This window comes from Schistocerca serialis, chromosome 1, assembly GCF_023864345.2.
Source record: "Schistocerca serialis cubense isolate TAMUIC-IGC-003099 chromosome 1, iqSchSeri2.2, whole genome shotgun sequence".
NCBI classification, from domain to species: Eukaryota; Metazoa; Arthropoda; class Insecta; order Orthoptera; family Acrididae; genus Schistocerca; species Schistocerca serialis.
Window position 1 is genome coordinate 1,278,213,535 of NC_064638.1, and position 22,604 is coordinate 1,278,236,138.

Consider the following 22,604-nt stretch of genomic DNA (forward strand, 5'->3'; position numbering starts at 1 on the left):
AAAAACTGACTACACCATGCTACGATCTACATCTACGTCTACATGGATACTCTGCAAATCACATTTAAGTGCCTGGCAGAGGGTTCATCGAACCACCTTCACAATTCTCTATTATTCCAATCTTGTATAGCATGCGGAAAGAACAAACACCTGTATCTTTCCATACGAGCTCTGATTTCCCTTATTTTATCGTGGTGATCGTTTCTCCCTATGTGTCTGTGTCAACAAAATATTTGAGCATTTGGAGGAGATCGTTGGTGATTGGAATTTCGTGAAAAGAGTCCATCGCAGCGAAAAACACCTTTCTTTTAATTATCCATAGCCCAAATCCTGTGTCATGTCAGTGACACACTCTCTCATATTTCGCAATAATACAAAATGTGCTGCCCTTCTTTGAACTTTTTCGATGTACTCTGCCAGTCCTTCGTGGTAAGGATCCCACACCGCACAGCAGTATTCTAAAAGAGGATGGACAAGCGTAGTGCAGGCATTCTCCTTAGTAGATCTGTTACATTTTCTAAGTGTCCTGATAAAAAGCAGGCTTTGGTTAGCCTTCCCACACAACATTTTCTATGTGTTCCTTCCAATTTAAGTTGTTCGTAATTCTAATTCCTAGGTGTTTAGTTGAATTTACGGCCTTTAGGTTTGACTGATTTGTCATGTAACCAAAGTTTAACGAGTTCCTTTGAGCACTCATGTGGATGACCTCCCACTTTTCGTTATTTAGGGTCAATTGCCAATTTTCACACCATAAATCATTTTGCAATTTGTATTGGTCTTCTGGTGATGTTATTAGTCGATAAACAACTGTGTCATCTGCAAACAACCCAAGACAGCTGTTCAGATTGTCTCCCAAATCGTTTATATAGATAAGGAACAGCAAAGGGCCTATAACACTACCTTCGGGAATGCCGGAAATCACTTCTGTTTCACTCCATGACTTTCCATCATTACTATGAACTGTCACCTCTCTGACAGGAAATCACAAATCCAGTCACATAACTGAGACGACATTCCATAGTCATGCAATTTTACTACAAGCTGCTTGTGTGGTACAGTGTCAAAAGCCTTCTGGAAATCCATAAATACAGAATCGATATGAAATCTCTTGTCAATAGCAGTCAACACTTCATTCGAATAAAGAGGTAGTTGTCAAAGTGACTGCAGTTATTTTGTCTAACTTCAGTAGAGGCAGTAGAGTCGCACCATTGTCTCTCTTCTTCTCAAAAGAATCGCACACAGAGCACACTAACTCGTGTCTGAACACTAAAAACATAAACAGATCGTTAAACTTTGCATTTAGCAGCCACACTTTTTTGCACACTTCATCTGCATGCTTCAGACATTCTGCAGTGCAAAAAACTTACCGCACAGGGAAACAAAGCACACAAGGAAGCGGACCACAACTGTTAATGTTTATCAGCCACGAGTATCATCTGCAACTGAGTATAGTAAGTGCTACCTGCAGTAGCAGAGAGGTTTGACTATGGTGAACAGAAAAGAAGGTGCAACTACGTGTGTTCTCTGATCGACTATTGTTATTGCGGCAGCCTTGTAAAGAACTGGATGATCCATATAGACTGTCTTGCACCAACCTGCGGGTGCCAAAACACTCCTAAACTGTGAAAATGAGATATCTCTGTGCCATCTGTGGGTTCCGGTCCGGCGGGGATGAATAAGGGCAAAATCCAGTATGCAGGAATTGTATTGCTATGTTTACTTTCACAGTTTTTGTCATGTAAAAACCATTGCCATTGGTGAAGGAAACAGTAAGTGCCAAAAGAAATGCTGGACTGACTAAGGACCCAACGACTGAGCTTTGGGTTTTCGGTTTGGGACTTGCCCACTCAGCCATTGTAATTTTCGCTGTAAGGACTGTGCTACTAACTGTCTGTTGAATCTTGGAGGCAATTTCTCTCCAGTTCTTGGATTCAAATTGCAGTTGTTCAGTGTTTCTTTTGAAACACCTCTCATTGATCTTTAATTTTGACAAGGCATATCATTGGCTGATATTCTTTCTTCTTATTTTAATCTTGTGGTTACTTGCATGTGAATTTTGCAGGACTATCTGTTCCTTATAACTATTCTCTTCACAGGACTGAACAGCTTGCAGAGTGGTTTGCACAAACAACACATGAAGGACTTGTTTGTGGAGCTGTGCCTCACAGTTCCTGTCAGACTGAGCTCCCTGTTGCCATACCTGCCGATGCTCATGGATCCGCTCGTATCTGCTTTGAATGGTTCTCACACTCTCATTAGCCAGGTCAGTGATATATCTTGGTGAAAAATGAAATATTTTGCAATTCTCGAGTCCTGTTTTACTTACTTATATTTTCTCTTTATTCACAACTCTTCCAGTGTAATTTAGGTATCACAAATGTTCATAAGGACAAAATTGCTTTCTTAAAAACGAATTCATATATGAAGATATTACTGTACCAAAGTCTGACCACTACACACATTCATAAATAAGAGGGGTCAGAATAATCACCCAAGTATTAATAAACAGAGAAGACTCCATAACAGGCTATGGTGGAATTCCTGTTATGTTTTACTCTATAGAGTCACATAAATGTGGCCCTGCGTTAGAAGATTAATAACCATCTTTTGCAGTGTGAACCACAGTGAGACGTGCAGGAAGTATCAGTGAGGTTCTGAAAGGTATCGAGAGGGATGTGGAGCCGTGCTGACTCCAGTGCCATGCCCAGCTGTGCTGGGTTTCTTGGTTGAGGATCCATGGCGTGAACAGCCTGATTGAGTGGTCCTACATATTCTTGATTGAGTTTAATTTTGGGGCATTTGGTGGCCAGGGGATACGATAAATTCGTCCTGGCGCTCTTCAAGCCACGCACGTACACTATGCGCTTTGTGACATGTTGCATTTTCATGCTGGTAGATATCTTAGTGCTGAGGAAAAACGAACTGGATGTAGGGGTGGGCATGGTTCCCAAGGATCCGTTGTGCCTTCCTGGACCCTTCTTATGATTGTTGCAGGGTGTTTGCTTTCAGCCGTTTCATGCCAATGGAGAAAAGGCCACCTGTTGCCACTCAGCAGACATCCAGTCGCGGTATTGGGATGCAAATTCCAGCCTTCGTCGCCGATGAACACGTCTCATATGCGCATGAACGAGGCGCTTGCTTTGGAGGCCCATACACAGCAATGTTCGCTGAATTATTGTTGAGTTGACACTGTTGGTAGCCCAGTTGGCACAGTTGGGAGCTCTTTCGGTTCATCTGGGCAGTCACTTGGTCAACAGTTGTATGTCTATTCGCCCACACACATTTCCGCAGCCATCGCTCACCCCTGTCATCTATGGCATGTTGCACCACAGTTGCTTCGGCACCAGTTTTGAACGGCACCATTTTACCATGCACGGTATACGTAAACTACAGTGACACTAGAACGGCTTACAAACTTACCCATTTTGGAAATGCTTCCACCTTGGCTCGAAAGCCAATTATCTGTCTTTCTGGATATCAGACAAATCATTCTGTTTCTGCATTATGACATACTGCATTGTTTTCCTCCTGCTGCTGCTGCTGCCACCCTCTCCCTGACACACTTTTAGAGCCTCACTGCCAATGGTACCGTTTGCGTCTGTAAGTGGCTGTTGAACAAAGGCAGCAGTCACGTTAATGTGACTTGACAATCTACATAGAATATACTGTGGAATTAGCCTCTTCCCTAGCTCATGTATTAAGAATCTATTGTGTGGCGAATAGTCCCATGTGATTGTAAGAGCGTGCAGATCACTACAGTTTACAAAAAAGGGAAAATATAGGGTTCACAGATTTGAAGACAAATATTGCTGACATCAGTCTGTGCAAGACCTTGCAGCTTATTTTGGGCTCAAATGTTATGACATCTCTTGAGGGAAAGCTTCTCTTCACAAAACATCACAGATTCTGTTTTCTTTATTCACACATCATCTTCCAATTCAACATGGTGATAAGCAGGTAGATTCAGTCTCCCCAGATTTTCAAAAGGCATTAGACATTCTACCACACCACAGACTGATTATTAACATGTGGGGATAGAGAATATCTTGACAGATATGCAACTGACTCAATGTTTTGGCTATTACTATCCAGTACTAAGGACGTACACAGTGTGATGTTCCACTGGTTCTTCATCATGATATTGGGAGGCGATGTAAAGTGTAATTGGGAGCTAAGATTTTCTATTATTCAATCTTGTTCACCTTATTATTTCAGGACACTTGACAACCTCTTGCGATTGAACTTCATTTCTCGAAGTGCTGCAGTTACTGCTGGAGTACAAATCCAACATCGAACTGTCACAATAAATATGATGTTTCTGATAATCGGCATATCGTATATTGCACCTTGTGTACAGTGAATATTAGTTGTTCTAACTTCGGGAACATCACAATAACATTGCAAAAGACTAAGCCCACAACTGGTCTGTCTTATTTAACAGGTTGCAGTTGAATGAATGCATAACTTTTCTTGTCCCTATGGCATCATAGGCATTTTTACCTCTTCTCTTCCTCTGTGACTTGCACCATATCTCCAAGACAGAACATAACACGGAATAAACTGCCCAACCAGCAGGTACCACAAACATCATCCTGGCTTGCAGATACCCATTTCATGATACATACACATAAATAAAACATGCAGTCAAACCGTAGATTATACTAATACAATGCAAAAGTAAACTTTTTATATTCATGATCAGTGTTCATTGGTTCAAATAATGCTTGTGCAGCAAATAACTTCATCAAAGTGATCGGTTACAATATCAAGGTTTGGTGGAGGTCTCAAAGTAGATGAGTGGATGTTACACTTTTTGGCAGACTGCATGTCAGTCCTAGTCATCATGATCATTAACATTGACATTAAACTTCCTGGCAGATTAAAACTGTGTGCCCGACCGAGACTTGAACTCGGGACCTTTGCCTTTCGTGGGCACTTGCCCGCGAAAGGCAAAGGTCCCGAGTTCGAGTCTCGGTCGGGCACACAGTTTTAATCTGCCAGGAAGTTTCATATCAGCGCACACTCCGCTGCAGAGTGAAATTCGCATTCTGGAAACATTGACATTTGTACATTCACATATCTATGACAAAAATTTATCTATCTAGTCAGTAATATACACTACAAAAATATTCACCGATAACTCCCAGACTCCTTCCAAAAATATTTCAGCCTTCTGGCAACGATTTTGATGACTTGAAGTTTTATGTGATCCTGCAAAAATGAAATAAGACTCATTATGAATAGGGATTCGGGAGATTCACAGATTCTGGCTCAATAGTCTGTTAGTCACTTCTATGATTTTTTTGAACGTGAGCTGAAGTTTGCTGATTGTACTGGGAGGAGGAAAAGCAAATTTAGTGTTTTGCAGTAAGTCCAAAAATATCTGCATTAGAGCTTAATTACCTTTCATACCTTGCTGTCAAGCCTACCAAGACAACATTTTTGTAGGCAGTAATATAATTTTCATTCATGTTTTTGACCTCACCATGGTTTTTTGGTAAACAATTTGAGCATATCTTTCGAACCTATTGAGCCAACCTGTGTACACTGTGAAAGTTTCTATTTTGATTCTGCTCACAATTTCTCGAGCATTTGTTTGGGTTACTAATATGTATAGAAAAACTGACACAGCCGTAGCTTCGCTTGGAGTATACACTGAATTAAACCTTTCGAGTGCACTATATCTCTTGGCTTTCACTTTGTGGGTGTATGTATGGTAGAAAAATTTGAATGAAAAAACATGCATGATGGATGTAGTTGGCAGGCGGTAGTCAGGAGTATGGCTAGGAAAGAGGTTTCCCATGACCATTTGTTAACAACAGGACATCTTTTCCCTGATAAATCACCTGTTACATATGATAGATTTTGTGAGCCCCACAGAGCTTCACGAAAACATATCACCAAAGGAGAGAGTCAGTTAACACTTCAAACAGCAACCATTTTAGGTGGGAGCATCTTAACAGTGTTTAACTGTGCATCAGTTAGTCCTGCTAAGATATTTTCTAGTGGAGTAGGAGTTGCTTACCGATTCTTTAGGCTCATCTTTAATTGTACTTGATTAGCAGCTAGACTTTTTATGATTGGTTACAAGCTTTTGAAATGCAAGTTCCTAAATAATGGGCAACTTTCCAAGGCAAAGTGAGTGATTGTGCCTTTATGAAGATTGTTCATATTCCTGGAATAAATTACAAGAACAGAGGTGTTGGTTTGAATGAGAGAGATGTAATTTAGGACAAAATTAATTAAGGAATAAATAAACTGAGAATTTATTGTAAGTATACCCAGTTTATAAATAAACTTCAAAGACAACGTTAAATTCACACCATTATATACACCTCCCAAAATGAGTTCATTATGAATTTTTGGTATCAGCTGTTAATATTTGGAATTTAACAAAGCCTATATCTCCCACATCCATGCTCTTTTCATTTCTGCGTAGATTGAATTGGTGCCTCATGCTAGTTTGAAACTGCATACATTCAGTTTTTTGACTTTAATGATGATACTTTAGCTAGAATTGATTTGTTAATTAATGTTGATAGAGATTACATCAACTCTTTCTGAAACCACAATTTGATTTGCTATTTATTTCAATATTTATACCATTTGTAGACAAAACAAGCTTGGCACCTGCTAATGCTGCTGATAAAAGATCACTGATGTACGCAAGAAACCGCAAAGGTCTTGAGGATTCCACATGTAGTCAGTTCCAGTTTCACTGGAGACTGATAGCTGTAAATGTGACTCCTAGCAATATGGCTTGAATATAAACAGTGTTTAATGTTTTTTTTTTTTTTTTTTTTTTTTTCCTTTTAGGGCCTAAGAACATTGGACTTGTGTGTGGACAACTTGCAGCCTGATTTCCTGTATGAACATATACAGCCAGTACGTGCAGAGCTGATGCAGGCACTGTGGAGGACACTTCGAAATCCCTCAGAGCAAGTGGCACATGTGGCATTTAGGTATGATCAATTGTTCGTCTTGCCAGAATGATGACATTACACTGAAGATGTAGCAGTAGACAGCTTTATGCATATTGCGATAGTCTTAAGCCGACAAAGTTCCTTCTGAAGCAGTGATACAATATCTAAGAATATTTCATACATTAATGGTAAAAGAGAGAGTGTTTGCACATTGTGGTGAATTGTTTTATTTTGATTACACTGTTGGCATAAAATCAATGGAAACTTGACAACCATAAAATACCTAGGAGTAACTGTCCGTAGTGGCCTGAAGTGGAATGACCATGTAAAAGAGAACAGTAGTAAAATCCAGGATGGAATGTAACAATATTATGAAAAGGATAGTTAACTAATCACCATAAAGCGGAGATGTTGAGTCGCAGATAGGCACAACAAAAAGACTGTCACAAAATAAGCTTTTGGCCAACAAAGCCTTCGTCAAAGTAAACCACACACACACACACACACACACACACACACACACACACGCGCGCATGCAACTTGCACACACATAACCACAGTCTCTGGCAGCTGAGGTCAGACTCCAAACAGTATGAAAAGCAGATGCCTGGCTGAGATACATTGGGGAAACTCAAGGAAATAAAATTCATTTTCAAAACAATGTGGCTTACAAATTATGTGTTTGGCTGATTCCTGAGTATTGTTTGTTCATGTGGGACCCCTTCCAATAGGATTAATACAAGAGAGAGGAAGATCTCAATGAAGAGCAGTACATTTCGTAACAGGTTTATGCAGTAAATGCGAAACCTTAACGAAGATGCTCAACAAACTCGTGTAGTAGAAGCTATGAGGATCGATGTTTTTTTAAAAGGACCGCTGGATGGCACTGTTAGGATGTGATGTTGCTGTTTATCTTCAGTTATGTTTTTCACAGAGTCAGCAAACCACCATAAATAATAGAAGTTCTTGTCATATTATTTGACTTCTACTCTGACAAAGAATATTGTTTGAATGCACACAGGCAAAGGCTTTTCTGTTATGTACAATATTAGGCTGATAATAGGATGATGTTTTATTACACTGCTATTAAATTTACTTAATGTGTTCAGAGGACATACCAAATGGGTCATTCAAGGAAGGAAAGAGGGACAAATATGATAGCTCAGTGCCGTGCTCAAGTACCGAGTCTTGCCCTGTCCAGCAGTACTATGTATTACACCTACACAAAATTTTTGTGTCCTATTTTCTTGTGTCTGGTTTGCTTTCAGTTGGTAATCTTCTTTCAACTAGTGTTGCTGTGACACCATACTGCTTGCTGTCAATAGATATGATTATAAAAAGAGCTGTTTAAACTAATATTCATGATATTCTTTAAATCATTTAATAGTTTTAAACAATAAAAATATAATAGTTTTAAACAATAAAAATATATAGTCATGATGTTATTTAAATCATTTGATAGTTTTAAACAATAAAAATATCTGCTGTTTTTCAGAGTTCTTGGAAAATTTGGAGGAGGAAACCGTAAGATGATGGTGGAGCCTCAGAAACTGACATACAGCACAACTGACAGTCTCGGACCTGAGATGGCAGTCTGCTTCCAGGATCATTCCAGGCAGATAAACTTACCTGTGGAGAAGGTAACTTAACATTGTGTGCATCTTCATGTTTCTGTGATGCATTGACTAATCAATTAGATTTTGGATGTGCAACTGCTCCATTTCTTCAGTTAATATTGTGTACGTATGCCTTTCCACTATCTTTCAAGTGAACTGACAGACGACTCATTTAGAAGATGGCAGACTGGTATATGGCTAAAATACCAGTTGAAGAAATAGTTTCGGTGGCTCCATGCCCAAATATAGCGGATCTACTTAACTTTAGTATGTTTTAAGTTCAAATGTTTATTATGATAAAAATCAACATAATGCTGTTTTCGTCTTTCCTAGATTATAGAAACTGCATTCACCGCCCTCAAGAGCAGCTCAACTGATCCGTTCTATAGGAGACAGAGCTGGGAAGTTGTCAATTGCTACTTAATTGCATCCATAAGCTTGGAGAATGATAGAAAAGATATGAAGAGGCTTTTCTCTCATCCAAGGTATGCAACAGAGACTGGAATAGTTCTTGTTTCATATCAGTTCACATCTCCCCCTCTAATTTTTTGTAAGAATAACCACCTGTGAGTACCAAACATACTAAACTACTTGTGGCATATTTTCTCAGCCTACTTCATCTTTTTGCTAATGCAGTAGGCAGAAACATCCATTGCAGGTTCACTTTTACATGTAAAAATGTGATCAGAACCATGGTTTTATATAATTTCCAAAGCAAACACTGTTTTTTCTTTCAGTTTATTACAATAGTTTTGTATGTGTAGCTGAAACTTTTAGCTTTTGATCAATGTCAACACCTTTGATGAATGCTATTTAATAACTAGAAACCTGAACCGGTTAATTTATGTTATTGCTTCCAAGACTTGGCTTGAATTCTTCTTCTGTTTCACTTTATTTTGGGGTACAGTAGCTTAATATTTTTTAATGTTTGTGCTTTTCTGTTAGTGCAGATTTGTTTTGTTCTTTCCGATCTTGCCGTCCTTTCTTCTTTTTCTTCAGAGACTGGAGCCATTTGTTTGTATTTGATATTGACTCGAAACCCCTTGTTTTTATGCACCCCACCCCCACCCCTTCCTTCTGTCCCCACAGTTTTATCTGTGAGCATATTGTCAGTGATTTGGAGTCCAGCTAAGTCCTCCACTTCCTTAAAGTAATTATATTTATTTTTTTCTTCAGAAGTAGCTAAATTTTTGTTTGGTATGCCGACTTGGCTTCATTCTGCGTATGTGTCCATAAAAATAAATTCTTCTTTTCCTCATTGTGTCTTGAGGGTTTTGTGGTTGTCTTTATAAAGGGTTTAATTCACTTTTATGGAACTTAGGGCCTAGGATTTTTCTTAGTACCTCCCTTCCTTTCATCTACACATTTCAGTTGGGTCATGGATGGTTATGGACAGTGTTTTGGCTTCTGCTTCCATTAACTTTTGCATTCCATGAGAGGGACTCCTTGTTATGTTTTTTCAGAGGTCCAGTTCAACTGCATTTACTCTAAATGTTGTTGCTTTTTTCTGAGGGGCATTTCAGCTGATACATTCTCTGAGATATTTGAATCCTTTGCCTGACACACACACACACACACCACTTTAAAATGTTTTGGTGGTTTTTTTATGTTTGTCCTAATTTTGTCTTTTCAGGTGAGCTTTTGAGACCTGTTTTTTCTGTTTATTTTTCCAGTCATGGGTTCTGTTCTTTGGCTGCTTCACATGTCTTGGCTAATATGGCCATATCATTTGTGAAAGCCTGGCCATTGACTTTGATGCCTTTTGTTTCTGGTCGGATTCCACTACAGGACTTCATGTTCCACTCAATGAGTACTTTTTTTAGGGTGTAGTTAAATAGCAGTGTGGTGAGTCCATCTTCTTGCTGTACACCAGTTTTTATCGGAAAAGATTTGGAGAGTTCTCCCATGAATTTAAATTTTGAGTATGTGATGGTAGAGATTTCTGTGATTAGGTTTGTGGTTTTGTCATGTAGGTTGAGCAGTATGCTTTTTGAAAGTCAGTGAGAATGATAACATATGACTCTGCTCTTTAGTTTTGTTGGGCCACGAGATTTTTGAGATTTAGTATTTGTGCTGGGCAGGAACTTCCATTTTTAAAAACTGCTTGTTATCTCCAAGTTGGTGGTCGATTTTGGGTTCTGCTCTGTTTAGTAACAGTCAAGTGAATAACTTGAATGAGATCCTCAAATAGATCTTTAGGTCTGTTTTGGACCCTTTCATATGAAGCAGATGCATGAAGGCCATCTGTCATTCATCTGGAGTTCTTTCATGTATCCTAATGTATTCAGATATATTCGGGAGAGACTATGACATTTCTGTATTGATATTCTTTCAGAGTTCAGCTGTGATTAGGTGTTCTCCTGAGGCCATATAGATTTTGAGATTTGATAAAATTGTTCTTCGATGGTAGGTGGTTCCGTGTTAAGGTGGTTGTTGTTGAGGGGCACCCATTTTTTCAATGGATTCTTCACAGTTGAGGAGCATTTTGAAATATTATGACACTATTTTGCTGTAATCCCTGTTGCTGTGGACAAATTTTGGTTTTTATCGTGAAGCGGTAGGGTTAGTGGTTTGCATTTGGTTATTTTATATTTAAAAGTCTTGAAAACCCTTGTTTTGATTTTGATGGCTTTGTTTTGTCTTGGTTGATCTGAAAGAGGAGTTCGTCTTCTTCAATTCTTTTGAGATTTTTGTTCACTAATTTCCTTGCACTTGAAATGTTTTGTCTATTATGTCATTATTGCCACTCCTTTCTTCTTAGTTTAACACACAAGAACTCGTGCCTTTGAAAGTTACATGGTTGGTCACACGTTAAGCATTTCTGCATCTACATATGCATTTGCGTGGATGCTCTGCAAATCACACTTAAGTGCCTGGCAGAGGGTTCATCGTGCCACCCTCACAATAATTGTCTATTATTCCACTCTCGAACATTGCGCAGAAAAAAATGAACAGCTATATCTCCCTGTGCGAGTGATGTACCTTTTTGTGTTATGGTGATTGTTTCTCCCTATGTAGGTCTGTGTCAACAAAATATTTTCGCATTCAGAGGATTGGTTATCAAAATTTCGTGTTAAGATCTCGCTGCATCAAGATATGTCTTTGTTTTAAATATGTCCACCCCAAATCCTGTATCACGCCTGCTGCATATTGACGTTAATGTTACGGGCCTGTAATTGAGTGTATTGCTCCTATTGCCTCTCTTGTTTATTGGTATGACCTGTGAAACTTTCTAGTCTTAGGTTACAGATCTTTTGTCAAGCGAGTGGTTCTATATGATAGTTAAGTATGGAGCTATGACATCAGCATACTCTGAAAGGAACCTAATTTGTATACAGTCTGGGCTGGAAGACTTCATTTTATTAAGTAATTTAAGTTATTTCACTGTTCCGAAGATCTCTACCTCATAAGTTACTGATTATGGCAGCTGTTCTTTATGCAAATTCTGGAATATTTGCTTTGTCTTCTTTGCCGAAGGAATTTTGGTAGGCAGTGTTTAGCAAATCTGCTTTGGCAGCACTGTCATCAATAATATTTCCATTCCTATCACACAGAGAAGGCATTGAATTTGTCTTGCCGCTAGCATACTTTACGTACAGCTGAAATCTCTTTGGATTTTCTGCCAGGTTTCAACACAAAATTTCGCTGTGGCAACTATTATAAGTGTCTCTCATAGAAGTTCGCAATAAATTTTGAATGTCTGTAAAAGTCCGCCAATGTTGTGGATTTTGCTTTTGTTTAAGTTTGGCTTTCTTTTTTTTTGCCGCCCCCCCCCCCCCCCCCTTCTTCGACAATATTCCGACCTGTTTTGTATACCATGGGGGATGGGCTCTGCTGTTTGTTAATTTATTTGGTATAAATCTCCTATTGCTGTCGATACTGTTTTTGTGAATTCAAGCCACATCTGGTCTACACTTACATTGTTAATTTGGAAGGAGTAGAGTAGTTTCTCAGTAAGGCTCCAAGTGAATTTTTATCTGCCTTTTTGAATAGATATATTTTTTGTTTATTTTCTGAAGATTTTAGAGTTACAGTATTCACTCTCTCTATGACAAGCCTGTGTTCACTAATCCCTGTGTCCGTTTTGATGAACATTATTAGCCCAGGATTATTTTTTGCCAAGAGGTCTAGTGTTTTTTCACAACTGTTTACTATACGAGTGGGCTCGTGAACAATTGCTTGAAATAAATTTCAGACAATGCATTTAGCACATTTTGGATGATGTTTTGTGGGTACCTTTGAATTTAAACATGTTTTTGCCAGCATGTTGATGGTAAATTGACATCACCACCAACTATAATTGTATGAGTTGGGTACATGTTTGAAATTAAACTCGGGTTTTATTTGAACCGTTCAGCAATTGTACCATCTGAGTTGAGAGATCGGTAAAAGGATCCAATTGTTATTGCTCATTATTATTGCTCACACTCAACGAGCAGTCTGAAATATACCTAATATGTGCAAATTAGTATGTTTCTTTTTTAATAATAAAACACTCATATTTTAGTATTTAAAATATTTATTTGTAGTACAAAACAATGAGTATATCAACATTGTCGATAATAACGTTAGAACAGTTAAAAATCACAGATCCTCTATGGCACTTATTAAAAAACTGAACAAACAAGTATCTGTGTTTATCACTTATCACACTTTGCATAATATTAGAGCATGTTCATTACACCAAAGTTTTTGGCAATGATACAAGCCTTTCTTGTATTCCGATTTTTGCATTATGAACAGAGTTGACATGTACCACTGGCTTTTTAAGCATCTCAAACATCAGTTTCATTGGTAAATCGTTTTATAGCATGCTGTAGAGGATAAGAAATTGGATTGTGCTCCTACATACATCTCCTAGCCACGCCAAAATTCTTTCTTCTTATATATCCATGTACAAAAATACAAAATGTTGTTCAGTGATCATATATATACTTAGCCATCGTAAATAATCAAAAAACCTGCATACTGACACGACAACAGTTCACACGGGTCAGGGGACGTATGAACTTGGTACTGAGTGAACGAGAACGCTCTAGGCATTGTTCACAAAATGCTGAGTGTTTTAAAATTTATGTGAGCAAAATGATAATAGCATGAGTGCTTGTGGGTTAAGAAGTCTGTCACATTCTTCTGCCCACCAGCCATGTTTTGACCTTTGTTATTGGAGCTAGTTGTTTGGCTTTAGTTATTAGGACTTCTTTTATACGATTTTAGTTTTAGTTTTGCACGTCTTCCGTCACATGGGGAAATGCTATTGACCTTTAATCTCTTTTCTGGATTGTGTATTTTCCTTTTGGGGTTGTGGCTCGATTTTGAGGATGATTTTTAGTTATATTTTAAGAAGGTAGTGATAAGAATGTAGGTTGGCTGTTCTAAGGACTTTGGCGTTTTGTGTTTCTATATGGGACTTTTGTGCGATAGCCACATGACACAGTTGGAATTTATCTAGATATGTGTTTGGTGAGATCCATGTTTTCTATTTTAAAGGTACCTTTTTAAAGGGTGTGGATTTCAAGATAATATTGTTTGCTTTAAGATAATATTGCTTTCTTTGCATAGTTCTTTCATTTTAATGCCACTTGGGTTAGTTCTGTTATGTACTGGATAGTTTCCAACAATTTTTAGGGTTCCGTACTTCATTTGGTAAAAATTGAACACTTCAGGATCACTTTGTCCATCTGTCTGTTGAAACTCAAGAATGGGTAGACATGTCATGTTGTCAAGTTGAATTTATGTCACATGCTGAAGTCCTATAGTTACTTGGTAGTGTAGTAAATGTAAGTTTCTAAGTCGATGCAATCAAAATATGCAGCCATTTGTGTTGCACATTTTGATCTCACAAATTCACTCATCAAAACCTAAACAGTACTTTTCATTGACCTAAAGTCACAAAAGTAGTCAAGCAGCAAACTTCCACAGTAAAAGTAAGAAAAAATTTGAAAATCATTAATTTGTAATTATGTTATGAAAAGGATACTTGCCTCTCACCATATAACGGACACACACACACACACACACACACACACACACACACGACTGTCTCTTTCAGCTGAAGGTAGACTATGAGCAGCAGTGCGTAATGGGAGAGACAACAGGTTGGTGGGGGTAAAGAGGACTCTGGAGTGGGGAGGGGGAGGGATAGCAGCGTAAGGATGGGGTACAGTAAAAGGCTGCTTGTGGGAACATACAGGTACAAGGTGGAGAGAGGGTAAGGCAGCTAGGTGCAGTCTGGAAGTTAGATGAATGGAGGGAGTGAGGGGGAGGGTTGCAGAAAAGGAGAGAAGTAAAAAGACTGAGGGTGTGTTGGTGGAATAGTGCAGTTGAACAGAGAAGGGGCTAGATGGGTAAGGACAATGACTAACGAAGGTTGAGGCCAGGTGGGTTATGGTTGCATAAAATATACTATAGGGAGAGTTCCCACCTGCACATTTCAGAAAAGCTGGTGTTGGTGGGAAGGATCCAGATGCCACAGACTGTGAAGTAGTCATTGAAATGAAGAATGTCAAGCTGAGCAGCATCCTCAGCAACGGGGTGGTCTGGCTGTTTCTTAGCCACAGTTTGTCAGTGACCATCCAAGGGGACAGATAGCTTTTTGGTTGTCGTGCCCACGTAGAATGCAGCACAGTGCTTGCAACTTAGCTTGTAAATCACATGACTGGTAGCCCTGCCTTTGATGGGATAGCTGTTGTTAGTGACTGGACCGCGGTAGGTGGTGATGGGAAGATGTATAATACAGGCCTTGTGCCTAGGTTTATTACAGGGATATGAGCCATGAGGTTGTGGGCAGGGGTTGAGTAGGGATGGACGAGGATTCTTTGTACGTTTGGTGGGCGGTTGAAAACCACTGTGGGAGGGGTGGGAAGGATAGTGCATAGGACATTTTCTCATTTCAGGGCATGACGAAAGGTAGTTGTTGAAACACTGGTGGAGAACTACCTCTCATTTGGATCCTCCCAACAATACCAGCTTTCCTGAACTGCGCAGATGGGATGTCTCCGTGCAATATATCCTACATTCCTGTAACACTCCTGACCTCAACCTTTGTTCATCATTGTCCTTACCTACCTAGCCCCTTCTTTGTTCCCATTCCAGCTCTACACAGCCCCCCATTCCACCAACGCACCCTCAGTCTTTTTACTTCTCTCCCTTTTTGCTACTCTCCCCCTCACCCCCCCTCCATCTGTCTAACCTCCAGACTAAACCTAGTTGCCTTATCCTCTCTTCACCTCGTTCCTGTATGTTCCCACGAGCAGCATTTTACCATCCCCCACACCTGGCCTGCTGTCCCTACCTGTCCCCACCGTATCCCCACAACCTGGGTGCACTGCTGCTCGCGGTCTGGCTTCAGATGCCAAAGACTGTAGTCATGTGTGACAGTCGAAGTCCAAAATATTTTTGTTTATTTTGAAACACGTGTGTCGGCTTGTGCCTTGGACTGGACCCTTGCATTTTGTAGGCGATGCGAACCGAGCTTTTCTTGGAACCCATATGAACTTCCCTATGTTCTAGAATTGCTAGTCCAGCAAAGTATGCGGGAGAGTGTAAGATAAGTGTGTATGGTGAGGAGAACTACTCGCAAATGCAAATCTGTGGGGGAGAACATGCCGAGATTTGTATATTGATAGGTCAGTCAGTAAGGCTGTAGCCCACAAAAGGCACGGTTCTGTTTTTGCATATATTTTTGATCTGTCAGGATGATTGTGATTTTGTTTTCCCTCAGAATTATGTTTTGAGTAACACTTATCTGTTTTCACAGCTTCACAGAGCAGAGTGTCAAGATAAATCCAATACAAGGTGTCCCGTATAAATGCCCTGATGCCAGATCCAGGGCAACTCATCAGACTGCTCTTACAGGTAACTGAATAATTTCTACTTAGCGTTGGGAGGGAGATGATGCATGTATAAGAGAGTAGTTGTAAATGTTAGGAAAGGAAACTTGTAGTTTAACTTGGGTTGTTTGGGGGAGGAGACCAGACAGCGAGGTCATTGGTCTGGTTTAACTTGCTGAGGTATGGTGCAGAATGTACAAATATGCAAGTAGAAACATTCAACATTCTGTGTTTCTGTTTCACTTATGTTTTGTTCACATAGACAGTCTGTGGAAGAAACCAAAGCTTGAAAACTACAGATATTAACGACTCCACCGAATTTTTCATCATCACATTAGACAGGAAATGTTGTGTTTGTCACATGTTTTCTGTCAGATATGCTGCAACCCGTTAGTGGCTTTAGGTTGCTGTGGAGTGATACAATTGCATAGGGAAAGAAGTTTACAAAGAGTAAATTGTCATGAATGTAGTAGTCACTACCGTAGGCGCAGGTTCTGTAACTCCATAATTGGGAATAAAGTTGCACAGAAGAATAATTTTATCACCTTTAACTGCAGGAAGTGCCCTTGTCATCAAGCCAACATCTTATAATCTTTTGACAAGCACTTCCTCACGTTCCATCGATCCAAACTATTTGCTTAAAATTAATGACTTAATTTATGTCACAATGTGCCTATTTAGCTCACTCTGTCAACAATTTATGGCCCGAAATAATTTAATATTTGAAACTGAGACTTGTGAGAACTATCCGCAATGCTAGTTTACTGCAGTCTAGGGTTAATATTTGTGTGTTTAGTATGAAGCTTACCTAAAGTAAGAGTGCTCAGTAATGATGATAATTAAATATGTTATGCCGAATCGTGTCCGAGTGTTAGAAGCAACATTGTTTTATGCATTTCTAAATATTTCTCTTCTTAGCTAATGTATTTATTGCTTAACTGTGGTAGTAATTTTCTGTGTTTTGCCTGATTCAGAAAGTCATTTTATTTTCCATATTATTCACTTGAACTGTTCACATCACAATTATAATCAGTAGTTGAAAGAACCAGAAAGTTCACTTACATTCCTTTCACAGTTTTCTTGATTTTGCACTTTCGGTTTGTATCTTTTGAACTTCACTTACGTCTGCTTCTCCAGCAGTTGAGCAATCTTGCTGACATTTTGGCGTGTTCTGTTCACTTTTTTCTTCTTGAAGTTTCGTAATGACTGTCTTCAGCCCTCTGATAACAAACTGTAAGCTACATAAGTGATCAGCTTTGTGATTTCGCCTTTACAATTGGCACACTCTTTATAAAACCAAAATTTATATCTCCAAGCCAAATAAATTAGTAAAGTTATTGAATTAAATTGTAGCTTGATGTCAAGATTTGTAGGGCAGTCAGGGAGATGGATTATTGTAAGAACTGGAAAAAATATTTTCTGTGCTATATTTCAGAGTAATGTGTAGCAAACAATTATTTGAAAAGCAGTACAATTTTAATTCAGTAAAAAAGTGAATCCACCAAGTAGCTTTGATTTTTGGAGAGGGCTTTTTTAAATGGTAGCAGGTCATTGGACAGAGCACTACAGGAGATGCAGGTATAAGCTCTCATCCCATATTTTTGAGAGATCTGACTGAGATCGTGCTGGTTAGCTATCGGTCTGTAGGGTGGTAAGACTTCAGCCGCAACTGCACAGAAAACTAAACTGTAGCCGAACTGCTACTGTAGCTATTTAACTACAAAATCAACCATAACAGTTGGTAAGATTTTTCTGGAATAAAATATGACCTCCTTTAACTTAATTTATTCGTCTTAGACAGTGGAAACATGCCTGACTGTGTCACACTAATTCCTTTAGTGATACTATGCTAACTATCGTCTCGGCAAATGAGAGCGTAATTTGTCAGTGAACCATCGCTAGCAAAGTCAGCTGTACAACTGGGGCGAGTGCTAGGACGTCTCTAGACCTGCCGTGTGGCGGCGCTCGGTCTGCAATCACTGACAGTGGCGACACGCAGGTCCGACGTATACTAACGGACCACGGCCGATTTAAAGGCTACCACCTAGCAAGTGTGGTGTCTGGCGGTGACATCACAATATCCCCCCCCCCCCCCCCCCCCCCCCTCCAGACATATTTGGAAGGAGATCAGAGGTACACGATACGTGATGATGAGGTAAATGATACGTGATCCAGGAAGTGGAGAACACAGCAGGCTGAGAATTAATGCTGTATTTGAAGAACATAAAGGCTCTAGGGTTATGGAGTTAACATAGCAACTGTGAATAATGGTTCTTTAATCTCACTAAAGTTTCTGGAAGTGAAATACAAAATTGTTTGCCTGTCAGAAACGCATTTAATAGTTGTAATCTGAAGTATCCCACATTGAAAAGGATGCTAACCAGTTGCTAAGTCAACTTTGTAACTGTGTTCTGTTCCACGCTCTTTAAATTATTGTGCAGTAGCGATGCAATAATGTTATTTCTGAATTGTATTATACAGCCGGAGCGATTACCTCATGCCAAATATGTAAAAGGTGACACTGCAGCTCATTGTTTTTCTTTTTCCCACACAGCAATGTTGGTAGCTGCTGCAATAAAGGAACTACGCTCGCATGTTCTGCAGACACTTTTGTTCGTGATCAGTCACTACACAATGGTTGCAATATCTCAGCAAGCAGGTAAGGCAAATGTTTCTGTGAATTAACTGCTGTGTTCATTTCATTACTTTTATTATGAGCAGACTAACAGCTCATATGTCTCTCTTCAGTATGTGTAAGATTTCAGTGTATGCAAATGCCAAATTTCTTGATGAATTTCGCTCAAGAAATTCTTCTGTTATCAACTGACAAATAACTTCATTTGATTTATATGAATTTATTACTTGAAGAAAAAAATTCTTAGATATCACACCAGATGAGTGTCAAAGTGGCACGATGTTGTGACATCAAATCAAGACAGTGTCATCAGGTAGCATCAAATCAAGACAGTGTCATCAGGTAATCAGATGAGGTGACATTGCTCTCAGCTTGTCTGATTTGCAGATATTGCTTATACCTCCCCTGATCACCTTCTGTTACTGGTGTGTGGCCAGAAATTGATCTTTGTGTCTGGTGTGAAATGTGCAATGATGTTATTTGCTTTACTGATAGCATATCTATTGTGCCATTTAATAAAATTTTCTGAAAGACATATTTTCACAGCCTCTTTTGATGACACTGTCCCAATAGGAGGCAGCCTGCACCATGATTTTTGTATTCATACTGTCTTGCATCAACTCAGTGTTGACAGTGGTGCAACCATTCTTCAACCAGGAAACAGTCATTTTTAATGGTGAACTTTGATTCTCCTCCAAGACAGTCCAGATCTGTCCTTTATACATCCAGTTATTGACCAACAACATGCATCCATATAAATAAAAATGTAAATGTTCATTTGTACAAAATTGTGTATCTCTAGAAGTTCTTCAGTAATTGCTTTGAAATTATGGCACAATATTTCATTTGAATACAGGCATTTTTATGTACTACTGGAATGCCCCAAACTTGCATGCGCACACTCATCCTCTCTCTCTCTCTCTCTCTCTCTCTCTCTCTCTGTCTCTGTCTGTCGCTGGCCTCATGTTTCTGTGTCTCAGTCTGGTTAAATGAAAAGAAAAAGCATACATTTCTAATATGTATGAGAAATGAATATATGTCACAATCTCCTTCACCCCCTTTCTCATCCTTCCCCTCTCTCTGTACGTCACCTCCTCCCCCGTGTCTGGATCCATATTCTTCTCCTCCCCTCTCTCCACTTCTTCTGCCCCTCCCCCCTTTTTCTATATCCCATCTCCTCCCGCCCCCTTTCTGCATCAATCTTCTCCATGCCCTCTCTCTATGACCATCTCCTCCTTACCACTTTCTATGTTGTTTCCTCCCACCCCTACTAAGCAATGTGGCACAGTGGATTCGCTTTGAGGAAGACTATGGTTCAAACCCGCGTCTGACCATCCAGATTTAAGTTTACTGTGATTTCTCTAAATCGCTTCAGGCAAATGCCGGGATGGTTCCTTTTAAAGGGCATGGCTGATTTTCTTGCCTAATCTAAAGTTGCACTCAGTCTCTAATGACCTCATTGTCAATGAGACGTTAAACACTAACCTCCTCCTCCTCCTCCTCCTCCTCCAGGGCGACGTTCCCAGCGCCCTCCAAACCCCCCCCCCCCCCCCCCCCCCTCCCTCAGACCTTGAGTCTTGTTTAATCTTGTTACAAATTCAGATTCTGTATTAGTGTTCTAATCATAAGCCATAAATACAATTTTTCTGTTTGCTAACAACTCCCCCCCCCCCCCCCCCACCACCACCACCACCACACACACACACACACACACACACACACACAAAGATATATGTTAACAATGTTCCCCTTACATATTAAATGTTTATTTATGTGAGGAGTGTTAAATGTGTACTGTGACACTTTTTTTTTGTTGTTGACCAATTTTGGTTGAAAACAATGCGAAATTTGCTCTGGAACATGGTGGAATATTGCCGCTTCAGCCCCTCTAGTTTCGTGAAGTTCAGATAGATGGTGTTACTATATGTGTCTCTCAAAAAGGCATCTTTATTTAATTGGATAGATAAAAAAATCTACTCACCAAGTGGCAGGAGGACACACACATAAAAAATGGTTGTAATTGGTAAGCTTTCAGAGCCAGTGACTCCTTCCTTAGGCAGAAGTGTTGAAGGGGAAGGAAAAGTACTGGGGAGGTCTAGGAAAAGGGGTAGATTTTGAGAAAGTAATCCAGAACCGTGGATCAGGGGAGACTTCCCATACAGGATAAGAGGGAAAGACTGACTGTTGGTGACCACATCAGACGAGATTTGAAAACCTGAGAGCTTAAAGGTGGAAGAGAGGGCAATATGCAGACAGAGATTACTGCTTAAACACCATGCCTGTGTTAATAAGAGTGAAAAGCTAAGTGCGTTGTATGTAACAGAGATGGGAGGGAGGTAGTTAATAATAGACAGGAGAGACAAAGAAAGATGTAGAAAGCTGAAACAGAGTGAAGCAAAGAGTAGTTAACAGTGAAGAAATGCTGAGACAGAACAAATTAACATAAATTAAGAGCAGGTGGATGGCGAGAACCAAGGACATGTAGTGCTAGTTCCCACCTCCGGAGTTCTGAGAAACTGGTGTCTGGGGGGAGAATCCAGATGGTGCATGTGGTGAAACAGGCGCCGAGGTCACGAATGTCATGTTGTAAAGCATGCTCTGCAACAGGATGTTGCAAGTTTCCTGTGCCTATCCATCCTAATTGATAATTTTGTGGTTGTCATACTGACGTAGAAGGCTAAACAGTGTTTACAAAACGATTGGTATATGACGTATCGTTTTACGGGTGGCTCTCCTTTTGATAGTATATGTTTTGCCAGTTACAGGGCTGTTATAGGTGGTGGTAGGAGGGTGCATAAGGCAAGTTTTGCAGTGGGTATAGTCACAGGGGTAGTACCCATAGGGTAGCAAGATGGGTGCAGAAGTAGCATAGGGTCTGACAAGAATATTTCCGAGATTGGGAGGGCAATGGATAACTATTCTAGGTGTGGTGGTTCAATCCCGTCTGCATTGTTTCTTTGTGCCAGGAAGGGCTCTCAACAAGTGAAGTGTCCAGGCATCTTGGAGAGAACCAAAGCGATGTTGTTCAGACATGGAGGAGATACCGAGAGACAGGAACTGTAGATGACACGCCTCATTCAGGCTACCCAAGGGCTACTACTGCAGTGGATGACTGCTATCTACGGATTATGGCTCGGAGGAACCCTGACGCCAATGCCACCATGCTGAATAATGCTTTTTGTGCAGCCACAGGACGTCTTGTTATGAGCCAAACTGTGCAACGTCCCTCCCAACATCCATGGCGAGGTCCATCTTTGCAACCACAACACCATGCAGCGCGGTACAGATGGGCCCAACAACATGTTGAATGGACCGCTCAGGATTGACATCACTTTCTCTTCACCGATGACTGTTGCATGTGCCTTCAACTAGACAATTGTCGGAAGTATGTTTGGAGGCAACCGGGTTAGGCTGAACGCCTTAGGCACACTGTCCAGTGAGTGCAGCAAGGTGGAGGTTCCCTGATGTTTTGGGTTGGCATTGTGTGGGGCCGACATAAGCAACTGGTGGTCATGGAAGGCATCGTAACAACCATATTGGCGAGGAATCGTATTCATGGACGACAATTCACGCCCCCATCATGCACATCTTGTGAATG

The 22,604-nt window shown here is 40.0% G+C and overlaps 1 protein-coding gene across 1 annotated transcript in view; it reads left to right on the forward strand.

Annotated features, from left to right (window-relative positions):
* The window catches only part of LOC126419578 (transformation/transcription domain-associated protein), a 435,226-nt gene that overhangs the window by 112,388 nt on the left and 300,234 nt on the right, over positions 1-22,604 (forward strand). Inside the window, exons 16-21 of the mRNA XM_050086768.1 lie at positions 2,097-2,263; positions 6,817-6,962; positions 8,419-8,563; positions 8,873-9,024; positions 16,299-16,396; positions 18,926-19,030. Coding sequence (XP_049942725.1) covers positions 2,097-2,263; positions 6,817-6,962; positions 8,419-8,563; positions 8,873-9,024; positions 16,299-16,396; positions 18,926-19,030 — 813 coding nt within the window. The remainder of the gene's footprint in view (positions 1-2,096; positions 2,264-6,816; positions 6,963-8,418; positions 8,564-8,872; positions 9,025-16,298; positions 16,397-18,925; positions 19,031-22,604) is intronic.